Genomic DNA, 15198 nt, shown 5'->3' on the forward strand with positions numbered 1-15198 from the left:
GCAGCTTGTTGCTGGGGACTCCATACATCTGTCTTCCATCTCCAATGCTTCCAAAGCACTGGAGGAGTCCACTGGCCTAGATAATTGCCCATACTGTCCCATACACCCTGCCACTCGTGACTGTCCAGCCTTGGGGAAAATCTCTTGCTCCTCCTATATCGTCGTCTAACCTAGACAAAGCCCAAACACAACTCCGCTTAACTTTCAAGATCAGACAAAATGTTCATGGGTAAAACACACTCTATATGTGTGCCAACATGCTGATCCCCATCACAATCAGCAGACAGGTCTCAAGGGTACCTAAAAGCCATTCAAAACTTGCAGAACTCTCAAATGATGCTGCTGTACTTGTCACTGGGGCTGGTGTAGCTGCTGTGCTTGGAGCTGGAGTAGCTGCACTATCTGTTGTAGTCAGAGTTTGAATAGCTGCTGTACTTGTCACTAGGGTGTGTGGGAACGTTTCCCTCACAGGCTGACCACCCAAGGAGGGGAAAAAAGATGTGTAATTGCTAAACATTTCTATTATATACCTCCTAAAGTATAGAGGTGGTGACCACACTGGGAACTCAAGCCAGATCAGTTTCATGATCAATGATTCTATTGTATTACAAGTCATTACCATAAAGTACAATGAAACAAGAACCTTAGCCCAAGGCCCCCAGCCAATAAACACTAACACAGCAAATACTGGCTGTAAGTAAGGTACGACATGCTGAAACTGTGAGATCAAGAGCAACAACTTTGAGAGCCAATAAATCAGCATTGTGACAAGTGAATACTAATCCAAAACAATAAATGCTTATCACAAATACGATTAGACACACTCTGGCCAGATCTGTCGTTATCTCAACCCTTCATGCTCCACGTTGGACGCCAAAAAGAACTATCATGGTTTAAGCCCAGCCGTAAATCAGAACCATGCAGTCTCTGTTTCACCCCATCCCATACCCCCCCCTCCCCACCCCGCCAGCTTCCAGAGGGATGGAGAGGAGAATCGAAAGAACGTAACTCCCATGGGTTGAGACAAGAGCAGCCCAGTAACTAAGGTATAACACAAACCACTGCTGCTACCACCAATAATAATAACGATAAGGGAAATAACAAGGGAAGAGAATACAACTGCTCGCCACCTGCTAACTGATACCCAGCCCAACAGAGCAGTGATCTATCCCTTCTGGGTAACTGCCCCCAGTTTTACATCCTGGGCATGACGTGCTGTGGTATGGAATACCTCTTTGGTCAGTTTGGGTCAGGTGTCCTGTCTCTGCTCTCTCCTGGCTTCCCCTCCTCCCTGGCAGAGCATGAGACTCACAAAGTCCTTGGTCAGAGTAAACATTACTGAGCAGCAACTAAAAACATCAGTGTTATCAGCATTGTTCCCAGGCTGAAAAATCAAACCCAAAGCACTGCACCAGCTACTAGGAAGGAGAAATATGACTGCCTCTGCTGAACCCAGGACAACAAGCCAACCTGAAAATAAGGCTGCAGCTCTCCTTGTCCAGTAAAACAGGCAATCCTGGTAATGCCAGTTGGCTACGTACCTCTGCTCCAGGCTCACAGAATTACTGGCAAATCATAATAACTGGCCCATCATAATGTCAAAGTAATCCAGATGCCAGCTTTTGGCTTACAGTAGTCTACCTAATTTCTTTTGTCTGTCAGAGACTAAACAAATAACCCTTATATCATGTTATATGTTATCAGTATTAACTTACAAAATGAAATCCTACAGTTTCCTGTGCCTGGTCAGACCACCTGCTTTATCTTAAAATCAAAACTCTACATAGGCTGATTTAAATAACAATATCTAAATAAAGATAAGGGAAACTGCCTGATCCCAGACTCCTTCCAAGAGCTGGCAAAGAAAAACAGGTTTGAAGAAAACCAAAGAAAGCTGATAAATACAGTAGGATAAAAGAGACAAGAATTGTGTACTGTATTTGGATCACTGCTGCTTGGGACTGGGATGATAAAAGATACTACCACAAACACCATGCGTCAGAGAAAAGTGAATGAAAAAACATCACTTAAACCATGGTACATTAATAGTCTTGTACGTTCATCTTAATTGGAGACACTGCATTTCCTGCCAGGCTACACAGGACATTGTGTAAAGAAAACACACGGGGGAAAAAAGGCTACCTTATCACACACTGCCTCATGAAAAGGGAGGTGAACAGAAATGAAAATACAGGTATCACTGCTCAGCTTTACAGTTCTGGGGAACATATATTCACATGGCTGCAAATTCAATTAATATTAAACAGTTAATGATGTGTAGCCAAAGAACCAAACTCATAAATCGTAATCCAAACTCTAAAAAGCTGTAAACCTCACTCACAGTGAAGTTCTGACCTAAAGCATCGCGTAAAGCTGGGGAGCTGTAGGTCTGAAGGAATGAATGAACTGTGAACCACGTTTCTGCTCTCTGGCATAGCAAAACTTCTACCTCAGGGTAGGGTTTTGCTCTGTACCAGATTTTCCAAGAGGAACTCCTGAAGGAGCTTTGGCAGGAACACAGAACTGTGACAAATCCCTGCTCTCTGCATGTCAGCAAATGCCACACACTGACTGTTGCTCATGTAGTGCTAAGCATGTAACATTAAAAACAATAAAATCAAAGGAACCAAAGAAAATCTAATACCCTACCAGACAGAGGCCAAGAGATGAATTATGTATGACTGATGGCAGGGTAGCATTGGAAACTGGATGGATCATAAGGGCATGGGTAGAAAAGACCCCATTACAGGGAGAAAATGTATGAGAACATTAGTCTGAGAACAACCACCTAATGTACATTACAAAACCATGGGCTGATTGTTTTTCAGATCACACAGCTTTTGGTAGCCACTATGAACATCTATATTAGAATATGTTTGCCTTGGCAATTTAAATTCCTGCTACTAAATTCTTCTTTATTTCTGAACCTACAGGACATGATTCTGAGTAGTTTCCCTTTGTTTCCCTTTCTGTTTTTTTCAAGGTTATATCTGTCTGCAGACATACATAAATCATTGCAGTATTTAGTAAGACTTTTTGTTACAGACGACTGAGCAGGCCTCTGCCTGAGACACAGCATGTAGGTCACACAGTTAACCATTTCTCATGCAGCCAACACAATGTTGGAAATTGCATTTCTTTAACAGTTTTAAAATAAAGTATCATATTTTGCGCTTTGGAAGATCAAGTATCATAAACTAGAGCCACTCTATTCTGAGAAAGCAGTATGTTCAAGTATATTTGCCTGCTCTATATCAAGAAAGCTTGCACTGATTCCAGATGAAAATACTGGAGATGATCAAAGCTCATCTGAGTAACAAAAGAATAAAAGATCTTATGCAACCAATGAAAAAGCAAACACTTCCATTTAATTGACATGAATAGACAGCAATGCATACATTTTCTCAAACACTGACAGTTGTCACACAGAAAATTTTAATTACAAAAACTTAAACATGGAGAATCAAAAACATGCTAATGAGATTATTCAACATTTCCAGCTTTCTGTTGCAGTTCATGCTGTATTATTTGAATTGCTGAAAATGTGCATGAAGAGCAAAATAAGCACACAGATACTCAGGTCACAACAAAGTGCAGAAATCCCCTGTAATTCCTATTTCAACCAGATGATTATAAATGAATAAAATGCAAAGGCTTTACAAATACTGTAAATAACCTTTAGAACAAATTACTTCTCCAGAGGTCAATATTGAACTTTGTGCTCTCACAGTCCCTTACTCTTTCTCCAAGACACTAGAGTCTCATTTTTCAGTCTCACAGATCCCAATGCATAGAATGACAAAAGTCCCTCCCTTGTTTTGAGTTTAATACTTCTGCCTCGGTGGTTCCTGCTGGCTCACAGCCAGAGGTCAAATCTTCTCAAGGCAAGAAAATGCTGCAGGATTATTGTGCTGGTTCAAGATTTTTTGAATCTCAATTTCTTATTCATTACTGTATTTCTGAATCAAGTAAAAGATCTAGTCAGTTGAGCAAAAAATGGAAGGGAGACTATTATTTCTCTACAATTACTATTTCGTTATATGTAGGTCTGAAGAAATTTAAATTGCTTTATTCTTTCTTCCAGTCTTTTCAGTAAATAAATGGCTTTTAGATGGTTTGCAGATACCTTGACTTTACATTCTAAAGGGATGGGTTTATGTACTTTGGATTGAGCTAAGGGTGTTTTAGATTTCATTTTAATACAGCAAAATACAGTGAAGAAAAGGCAGTAATATTTTTCACTAGAAACTAATAAAGGTTGATAGCTGTAATGATGCTCAAATTAGGATCTATCCTGCAGAATAACTGAACTGTTAGGATAATTCACACAGGTTTCATTATTCTGCAATACATGAAAACAACCCCAACACACATGCTTTGTCAGTAAAGACAAGCCATGCAGGAGTTTACAGGGCATGAAAGAATGTGCATTCATTTCTTAAAAAATAATGCTCTGCACTTTTAACTTCAACCTTAAAGTGGTATTTTTCTGATGTGGGCTTTCCTGCAGGGTGATAGATGTAGGTGGTTCTAAGGCAGCCAGCAGCACTTTATGTCATACTGTGGTGATAATTTCAAAGATAATATGCTTGACATCCAACTAAAAAAAAAACCTCAAAAAAACCCCCATGAAACAAACCAAACCAAACCAAACCACACCAAAAAAGCCTTTAGGTGAACTCTTGACCTTGCTGAATCAATGGAGAAAAACCTTCCAGCTCCACTGGATTCGGGATTTCATGTCTCTTTAGAAGCAACATTGTTAAGAGTAATTTGGTTTCTGCAGAAATTATGCTTACAACAGGATCCAAAGTCAATGAAGTCGATCGATTCCCACTCTTTGAAAAAGACTCAAATAAATATGCACCCTTAGTCTAGAAATCTTGAGCCCTAGTAGACCACATTTGAGGACTCACGTTGCCTTATGTCACACTGCCTCCCTCCAGCACCACAGAGCAATCACCTTCAACCATATGGAATAATGCATACCCACATACAGGCAACACAGCATGATGTACTGCGTATCTCCTGTATTCAAATCTCTTTAGAGATAAGTATTACCTCCCACTCCCTCTTTTCTTTGATGAAATGCAGGAAATTTTGGCAAGGAAAACTTTTGCTTTTTCATAGTGAGATTTAAAGGCAGAACTAATACCAAAATAAATACATATACCAAAATACATGTTGGCTAAAGCTACCTAAACATTGCTCTGTTATTCACACAATGTTCCATTTTAATTAATTTTTAAATTAACTTTCTCCATAAATGTACCTTTCAGCAAGTCTGTAACAGACAAATAATACAGTAAGCTTCTACTATGCTGTTTTCAAACTGTGCATATACGATATATAATGTAACACATTTTTACATATATACATGCACACATATAAACACACTCAGTTTTTCTCATTAAAAATCTATGCAATAAAGTGGCAAGCTTTGTGACACTGCAGACTAGAACAGGTAATTTCCCTCAGCTACCCTACACTGGCAAGGTAATGCAAACAATTGAAGAGAAATACAAAAATATCGTCTGATCAGTTCATTTTGTGGCACCAAGATGATGAACAGACATTTGAAAAGCAGTACACAACTAATGGGCCATTCTAAAGCTGGAGCTGACACAGGCTAGATATTAGAGTTGAAATGGTTGGTCTCCAGTGGTGAGTATGAAAGGCTGCAAGCTGTGATTACCTCTGCAGTATATTAGCAAAGATGTCAGCAAGCTGATAGGAACGCCTGCCAGCAATATCAGCAGAAGCTGAGCTAAACTAGGAGCTGCCTGAGCACTGATCTATTGGTCTGCAGAATGACAACAGGAGCTTTCTGCCTGTGGGACATAAGTACAATGAAGACTGCTTCTTACCCTGGTTTCTGTCCACTCCTGAGGACTCCATCAGTTATACACAAAGCACTCCTTGCCCAGTGTGGTGCACCACAAAACAAAGAATGAATTGTGACGAGAAATAACTAAAAATAAGAAAAATTAAAATGCCAGGAAGCACAGAGTCTTCCAAGGAAAAAAAATAAGATCTCTCTTAGAGCAGGAGATAGGTTCTTCTGGTTTTCATTATACAGGCATAAGGAATAGCAAGATGCCCAGATGCCAGTCCCAGCTACTGCCAATTAACGTGAACTGGCTGACAGAACAGCTTTTAAAAGTAGATCCATGCCATTAAGAAACATCAGGAAAACTCCAATCTTCCACGTTTAACATAAGGCCAAGTTGGATGGGGCTTTGAGCAACCTGGTCTAGTGGAAGGTGTCCCTGTTTATGGCAGGGAGCTTAGAACTAGATGATCTTTAAGGTCCCTTCCAATTCAAACCATTCTATGATTCTATGTTCTGATCAACAACCATGGTTTGTTAAATGGTTGCATACAGCAAGATGCCATACACAGACCCTAGCCAAGAAAAAAATGCACCATGCATATCCATGAGAAACAGTGCTGAGGATGAGAGTGGCATTTTGACCCAGTCAAGCAACAGAATACTCTTCTTGAAACAGCCACCACTGGAAGAAACAGCACCATTAAAAAAAATAAAGAGGCAGGTCCATTCATGTTTTCTCAAACATGGCCAACACTTCCTGAGAGAGTAGCTACAATTTTAACATCACTATTTCAACTCTGGAAATGACTTCTTGCTATTCAGAGGCAACATCAGCACACTGGGTGCACCATGGTTGTGATTTCATGCTGGCTCCAGCACCACCTCTCCCAGCTGGCAGTCAGGGAAGGAAACTACCTGCCTGTGAGGAGAGGTCACCAGCATGCACCTGAACTGCCCATGCAACAAACTACTCATGGCACTCACAAAGCAGTAACTGCTACAAGAGAAAAGTAAAATCCACACAACTCCCATCTGCATCATTTATCCTCCTGTTATGTAATTGCTATTTATGTTCTTACTACTCTAACAACAATTCCTGGTCAACAGACCTATGGCAGACAAAGTCACCATCAATACTGAAACTTTATGGGCCAAGGAGATACTTCGATTTGGAACAAACATGATCCTATATTTTACCTTCTCTTTTCCCAATCCTGTAGAAATCCAGCACCCAACACAACCCTTTGGTACACTACATCTTAATAAAGCTAACACTGGTAATTCAATACATAACTATGGTATTATAAACCTTGGAAAATAATAGTAACTTTTAAAGCAGTTTCCATTTCTCTTTCACGTGAGGAATGGCTTTGTGATATATTTTTCTAAGGAAGGCTACAAGTGAAATCTCTCTGTCTCTGTTCGTCCTGCTGTTCAATCACCCATGTCCTGATCATGCATGATAGCTTTACATCTAATTAGATTGCAAGGATATGTGGGATTTCTAGGAATGAAAAACATGCAACATTTTGCAGGATCTAATTATAAATCTTGAAGGGCTCAAGAAACAGATGTTTATATCATACATATATTTTAACAATTGTTACCATAAGGAGAAGAGAAGGCTCCAAGGACACCTTATAGCCTTCCAGTACCTAAAGGGGGCCTATAAGAAACATGAAGAGGGACTTTTTCCAAGGTAATATAGGGATAGGACAAAGGGTAATGGCTTTAAACTGAAAGAGGGTATATTTAGATTGGATATTAGGAAGAAATTCTTCACTGCGAGGGTGCTGAGACACTGAAACAGGTTACCCAGAAAAGTTGTGGATACCCCATCCCTGGAAGTGTTTAAGGCCACTTAACTGAGCTCTGAGCAACCTGGTCTAGTGGGAAGTGTCCCTGCCCTTGGCAGGGCGGCTGGCACTAGATGATCTTTAATGTCCCTTTCAACCCAAACTGTTCTACAATTCTATGAATTAAGCATATTATAACTCAGATTTGTAACTTAGATTTGGGAAAATGTTACATCTTTTTTTGCTCTGGACTAATTTCCACATTTGAGTAAACAAGACTACACTTATGGACAAGGTGGAAGTAATCATCCTCTAGATGGAAATCTGTATTATGAGGTACCTCACATTATGACATTACCACTTATAACATCACCTAATGACACAATAGGTGTCAACAGTAGTAAATAACAATCAGAGAGAGATAACGGAGAAGCAAACACACTCTCCAAAAGTTCTAATGTAAAAAAATAAAGACTTTTTTTTTGAAGAAAAAAATAAAATGTTGAGATGTATTTTAGTGCTTTAGTCTGCTATTTCTAAAACTGCTTTTGAAGCTGAATGCTTTCAAGCACTTGCATCATTTGCCGGCAGCATCTTCATAGCTGGGGTGATACCTTAACATAGCTTATAGGAAACAGCCAAAATCAGAAACAAGTAACCAGTTTAGTAATTGCTGTCACCATCACTCACCATTGCTACTCAGAAGCTGCAAGGATGGAAAGTAAACTTTTGCTATGCTATAGGGATTGTCAAGACTGACCTCTTTCCAGTTATTCACTGATGTTACAAACAGAAGATCTGTATTTTAACACATCATTTTGAAAGCCACTGTGGTGGTGAGAGTGGGAAAAAACTAAGGGCACCTTTTTGGGTTTGAAAGCATCAAGGAAAAGTACTCCAACCCCAAATTCCACTACAATGTTTATTTTGGGTTTATGTTGGGGATTTGTTTGTTTGTTTAAAAAAAAAAGGGTTTTTATTCCCATGCTGTTATTCTTTTCTCTGAAAGCCTAAGATAAGCCAAGAGGAAAAGGCAACTATTTTTTATAAACTACTGAACTCTTACTCTATAGTTCTTTTGATTTCAAATACTTAACAACATAATTTAAGGATTATCTGTGAGCACTGAGTATAATCTGCTTTACTGCATTTTGTGAAGCCACTTCCACAAGGTGTCACCAATGCAAAAATCAGTATCTCCAAAGATGCACTTAATTTTCTATTGGCAGTAGCTTAGTGGCAAAAGAACTATGCACACACTGCTCAGGCTAATCCCCAAAATACAAAAATTCTGCTATTCACAAGAAGCTTTCAGCTACTGGCAATAAGATACTTTGAGAAAAGCCCAAAACAAACCCCAAACCAAACAACTCCCCCCTCCTGACCACGGTGCTATTCAAATTGTTGAGATGAAGCCCAGAACTTTCCTTCTGGTGAAACTTCTAAACACTGGCTGTAATTATGGCTTAAGTTGCAACTGAACTGATTACCTACTTAGGAGTTGAAAAAGTAAATTAAATTCTGTGTCAAGAACTTTCCAACAGAGATACGGATGTTTTAAAACTACCCTATGAAACCCTGGAAAAACTCCAACCAAACTAACAAATCTGATTGCCATGGTTAAGAACTGAAGACAGCAAACAGCTGCTAAAACAGTCAGGGAAACAGACTCGTAAGGAGATGGCAAGAACCCTTCTAGCCTCATTATGAATAATTAAAACCACGTGGCTTGTTTACTTTAATAAAACTAAGCTGAAGGAGAGACATAATCACCTGCTATAAATGCACCACAAGACAGCTAAACATAAAAAAAAAACAAACACCAAACCTGCCTCAAAATTTTAGGTTAAGAAGTTTTTACCATCAAAGGAAGGTAATACTTGAACCAGCTGACCAGTTACTTTATTAGTAAAACTAGCCCAGGCCAATAAAAAACAAACCCAAAAAGCAGAAGTACCCTTTTGGATGAGAAACTGTTAAAGAAGCCGAATTTTCTTTTCCAATTTAATCTATCTCCATAAGGAGATTTAAGATGGAATAAACTCCTCAGATTTAATTAACTGATTCAAGTCCATTCATTGAAATTAATTGAACTGCTGCTTTTTGTACTGTTTCATATCCTCATGAGAAGATTACATGCAGAATGAGGTGAGCTGTGAAACTGCTGGAAAGTGCTGAAATACTCCCTGTTTGCAAAGATCATCCTTTCTTAGAACTAATATAAATAGCAAAAACTCCTCCTCTCTGGTTAAGTCTTCACTTGCATCAGAAATCAGACTCATTCTAACACCAATGAGACATGCTAATTATTTACAAATGGCCCAGTGTCTAGCCAGGACATCTGCTTCTGGAGAAGACCAGAAACAAGCAAACATAGGATGCCTCCAAAACACACATACCTGCCTCTATAGCAAGAAAAGCAGCAGAGAGACGGATACTAACTCTTTGGGGGACAAACAGTAAAATTATTTTGACAGTGTGATTTACAGGCCACTTTCATGACAGCCCCACATGGTCTGATAAGTCAGTTTGTCAGAAGCATCCCTCACATTACTCCAAAAAGACTAACTGGTTAATCCCTAAAGCCCAGGTAATCTGTAGTTCTTCACCAAATCACTCTCTGTGTCTTGAACTGTGTTTTCATTCACCTATAGGTAAGTAATCAAATTCAAATACCTGGTATCAGCATCTCCTACCTCCACCCCTTCTGGAAAGTCTCCTCCTCTTCCTTTGAGGTTAGGGTGGTGAGGCACTGGAATGGGTTGCCCAGGGAGGTTGTGAATGCTCCATCCCTGGCAGTGCTCAAGGCCAGGTTGGAGGAAGCCCTGGGTGATATGGTTTAGTGTGAGGTGTCCCTGCCCATGGCAGGGGCCTTGGAAGTAGATGATCTTAAGGTCCTTTCCCAACCTAACTATTCTATGATTCTATTAGATCCTGAGCATTTACTGGTTTCGAAAGCAGAAAACAGAGTTTTGGAGCAACTGCCTAGTACTTCTGCTGGTAGAAACACATTCCTTCTATTCTTAGATGTTGATATATAGCTGAAAGTACTCTAAAATGGTAAGGCTAGAAAGTGAAGGTCTGCTGAACAGACTCATTTAGGCAGGGAATTAAAAAATCTGTGCTTTACGCTGAAAGACTACAATAAGCCTTTGTAGAATGCCATGTTTAAAAGGACAGAACAAAGGCAACCCCAAACGTCAGGCCAAACAAGCCGATTCTGAAATTATTTTGGAGAAATTAAGTCACACGAGCTTTCAATTTTTCACCCCATTTTTAGAGGCAGATTTCTCAGGAGGCTCAGTTTCTTTACATAACCATGAGAAAAAATTCAGCGTCTTTCTATACTTTTACACTCAGCCACCATAATTTAAAACAATGTAAAAAGAGAGAGCCCAGAGGAATTTACAGACCAGGACTGGTAAAACATCTTTACCTCCCTTGAAACTCAATTAGGAAGGCGCAGTTTCCTCTATAAATTAACCAGGCAGGTTATGATCTGTCTCCTGGGAAGTACCAATTCAAAACTTGTTTCCAGTTGTGCATGCTTCACATGCAGAATTAAGATCCTTGTCAAGTGCAATGAGCCATCTCTTCAAGTAATTCATACCAAAATAAATTACTGAAATCAAGAAGCTGGATGTAATCACTCTCCCCTTTCTTTCCCTTCCCCTTCTCTTTTATGGCCTTCTGCAGACAACCTACATGAAGATGCCAGGGATAGGAAGCTGCATCTTAAAGTACATGATGTATAGAGAAATATCTGCTGTTTCTTGACAATTCTGAATGCGTAACTGCGTTGCTGCATAAAACACTCTTCTTAAAAGAATTACATTAATTATATGACACACTTTCCCTAAAACTGACATCTATGCAGCGCTACAATCTTTGCAGTTGACACTCTGGGGAAAGACAACTACTTCAGCTTTCCACAAGGTGGCATGGTTCCCTTTGCTGAAAGAGCATTACTCACTAAGGAAATTGATTTTTTTTCCACCCAAATGTACTGGCCACTATCATGAATAGCTTTAAATAGGCTTAAGATCTCTAAAAAATCTCTAATGAGGTCCATTTTAACAAATACTTCCAATAGCGAGTTTAATGAATTAAAGAAAAAGCTTCCTTATGCTGAAATTTAACAAAAAGTATCTGTGCTTGCTCCCACACGAAAGCAAGCTTCAATGAAATACAGTCAAAGCACAGCATTCAGCAGAAGAGAGCCTAAGGGGCTAAAAATTTGATTTCCAGGTCTCAGGTCATCAGTTCCAAATCCTATCAGACTTCTAATATTTTGTGAAAATGGACTGGAAAGGAATCCACCTACCATACCCCCTTCCCATCCATGGGAGAATTAAAGATCCCAGAGCATTTTCCACCAGTGAAGATTTTCCCTGCTATTTCTGGGCCACTTCCCTGTTGCTACCATCCCTGTAAGGTACAGCCACGCAGTAGCTGCCTTTCCTGTAGTTGGGGCAGAGGCACTGAACAGCTCTGCCCACAGCCTCTCCTGCTGCAAAGCAACATCAGTGTTGCTGAGATTCACCTGCTGGTCCACACACTTGGTCATGGCTGACCCAGCACAACATCCCCATCAGGCTCTGACAGAGAGCAGGTAAGGTGCTTTGACTCAAGTGGTTAAAAATAACAAAAAAAAAGAACAACCCAGACCAAACATGTATAGTTTCCCCTGCTCCTCTCAGTCACTTCTGTGGATGTTTCAGCACTCAGTTTTGACACCTGTTTATGTGTCATCAGCATGGGTTTGCCTAAACAGGAGAAACAAAAGCAGCTGTGATACACTAAAGAGGACAAGCTTTTGGCACTCACCTATTTCACAGACACCGGATGGGTATCAGTACCATAGATTTTGAAGTTTAAACAGAAAGCAACAAAAGGAAGGGAGATGATGGCACGTGTTACTCATCCATACAAATGCTGCCAACAGTTCCCCATGCAGGAAAGGCTCCCAATTCTACTCAGTGCAAATCACCTCGTAAAGAGTCAGACTTATCAAAAGACTGCCTCCCTATAATGCTTTCCATACCATAGGGCTTATCATGAAAGGAACAGCTTTCTGGTTCTGTGGACTGGTACCTAATGCTCATCAGTCCTCTGACTCCATTTACTCTGCTCAGAATTTAGTGCTTGTCATTGTAAATGAGCACAGCTGAAACTCTTGCTTTTTAGCTGCCAGCCTGCCAAGCAAAACACATCTGATTTAAACATCACAAGCCAAATAATCAAGATGACAAAGAAGTTTAAATACCCTGATCAGTCTGTTCTCTCCTCAAATATGTCATTAATGTTAGTATAATTAACTGTTACATACTGTCTTCCCGCATATAAGTAGCTTCTGATCCTGAAAATCACTGCAGGTGTGTGGCACAGCCAAAACACTTCTATAAATTACTTGGATTTCCAATTACAGAGATTCACATACACCCTTAAAAATGGATGCAAGCACAAGGCAAACTATGAACAAGACAAATCTGGAGATATGCATATAAGCAGACAAAACCTTCTGCTGCTTCTTTCTCCTCAAAAATCTTAGATTACAACAGTAAAAACTCAGATTTTATTATGTGCTTGTTAACATGATCTCATTTTTTTCTATGAATTTTATTCTCAAACCAGGTTGCATTCTGTGTCCTAAAATACGAAGTTCTTTCATCTAAAAAGTCTTGCTATTAGTCTGAGCTCAAACAGGCACACTAACAAAAAACAGTACTTAAAAAAAGAAGTAAAGTCAAGAATAAAGAGCAAATTCTGACACTGAATGCCTCAGGAAGCTATCCAGCCATGACAAACAACAGAGCCTTCTCTCTTGCAGGACAGAAACCTCACACAGTTGTGCAAGAGGTCAGTTATTACAGTTGGACAGTAGAATATTAAACTGAAACATTCGATTTACTGGCTTATGTGATTTTAAAATAAGTAATACTTTCCTGACCAAACTGAATGAAGCTTTAAATCTGCAAATTCCTTTGATGAAAATAGTTCTGCACAGTCAATCTACATTGTGCCAAGAGGAGAAGTACTGTTCATTTAAAAACTTAGGAGACATCTGCATCTTGCAATTCATGTTTACAATTGCAAATTTTTAACTGTTATAATACTGTGGATCTTCTTACAGACCTTGGCTTCTGGATCACTGTTGATGCTACAGGAATCATCATCATCAGATTGTGGACCATTTCTGTTAACAGGAGGGAAGAAAAAAAAAAGAAGTCATCTTAAAGTCATATAAAAATCACAGCACAGCACAAAATGGAGCTGAGATTTCCATGCACACTTCTGAAGTCATTGTACCTGAGCTTCAAAGAGGCATAGCGTAACGTTGCTCCTTCAAACTCTTTCAGACTTGGGTCGGGGTTCACAGTGGCTGCATGCAGATCCTAGAGATAAAAGCAGAGTTATTAGTATAGTTCTAAGCGCTACTAATACAGTATTAAGTACACCACCATGTTATTTCTCATTTCAAAGGGAAATTAAATCCTCCCTGCAAAGAAGCAATAGTATTTCTGGCTGAAGTTGAAAAGAGGCATGCATATATTCTCAAGCTGCATTTCATTCACTGCAGGCATCTTAATTGTTACATCATGGCAGTTACCCTGCTAGTTTAGACTGAATTCATTCCAAGTGGAAAGATCAGAAAAGGCAGCATGTTTGTGAGCTAGACATCCCTAGCAGTACCCCCATTCACTTTGGCCTAGCTTATGAATGACATTCATGGAAAAATAAAAAGGGAAAAAAAAACAGCCACTGCCATGCAAAAAACAAGGGTAACAGTATTAAAGGTTCTAAAATCTGACAATATACTTGCCTTCCAAATGTCACTATTAATCTTTCCCCCATTCAGTACAGCAAAATCACTCCATGGCTGTTTCTAGACACATAATTATTCACACAGGAAGAAGCACATTGATAAAAAAAAAAAAGAAGAAAAAGAAAAAAAAAAAGAAAAAAAAAAGAAAAAAACACAAGACACTGTTGTTAGCATTGATATTTACAGGATGGGTTAGGGAACAGATCACCTCAAACTTTAACTAATTACTCTGCTATACCATGGCATTTGAGGGAAGGGGAGGGAAAACATGCCTCTAACAGTTACTTACCAAAACAAATGAAACAAGGAAAGTTAATATAAATTAGGAACAGACAATGAAACTACTCTTTAACTATGATCTTAAAAGCAAGCAAAATGAATCTGAATATGAATGTTGGCCACAGCTGCTACAGCCTTTGATAAACAGCAATTAAGGGGAAACATTAGATTTCTATTTGATCAGTGCTTTTGCTAAAAGACCCCAACACTACTGGAACTGGAAATACTGAAACACAACTATATATATACAAGGATAAGGTATATACAAGGCAAAAATCAAGTATTTCTAGAGACGTGGCACAAGAAAAGGACAGTGAAGGGAAGGAGGATTAATAAGGAGCGCAGAGAGACTTCTTGCTGAAGAAAGTCTAGCAGCTTTTTTAAAGTGGAACAAACCAAAACCCAAACAAACCACCCTCTCATTTCCATTCACATTTCTCAAAATTTTCAGATGCATTCGCTGG

General features: G+C 39.3%; 1 protein-coding gene across 10 annotated transcripts in view; it reads right to left on the minus strand.

Moving 5' to 3' along the window:
- The window catches only part of APBB2 (amyloid beta precursor protein binding family B member 2), a 135016-nt gene that overhangs the window by 51797 nt on the left and 68021 nt on the right, over positions 1 to 15198 (minus strand). For 3 of the 10 annotated variants that reach the window (XM_061379813.1, XM_061379811.1, XM_061379814.1), the window contains exons 5-7: positions 14453 to 14515; positions 13939 to 14024; positions 13765 to 13828 (exon numbers count right to left, since the gene is read on the minus strand). In XM_061379813.1, the coding sequence (XP_061235797.1) occupies positions 13765 to 13828; positions 13939 to 14024; positions 14453 to 14515 (213 nt within the window). The remainder of the gene's footprint in view (positions 1 to 13764; positions 13829 to 13938; positions 14025 to 14452; positions 14516 to 15198) is intronic. The other 7 variants (XM_061379812.1, XM_061379816.1, XM_061379815.1 and 4 more) reach the window with 3 other exon arrangements.

Source organism: Neopsephotus bourkii, unplaced genomic scaffold (genome assembly GCF_033783945.1).
Source record: "Neopsephotus bourkii isolate Nb327-2 ecotype Australia unplaced genomic scaffold, CSIRO-AGI_Nbou_v1 NB_1780, whole genome shotgun sequence".
Lineage (NCBI taxonomy): Eukaryota > Metazoa > Chordata > Aves > Psittaciformes > Psittacidae > Neopsephotus > Neopsephotus bourkii.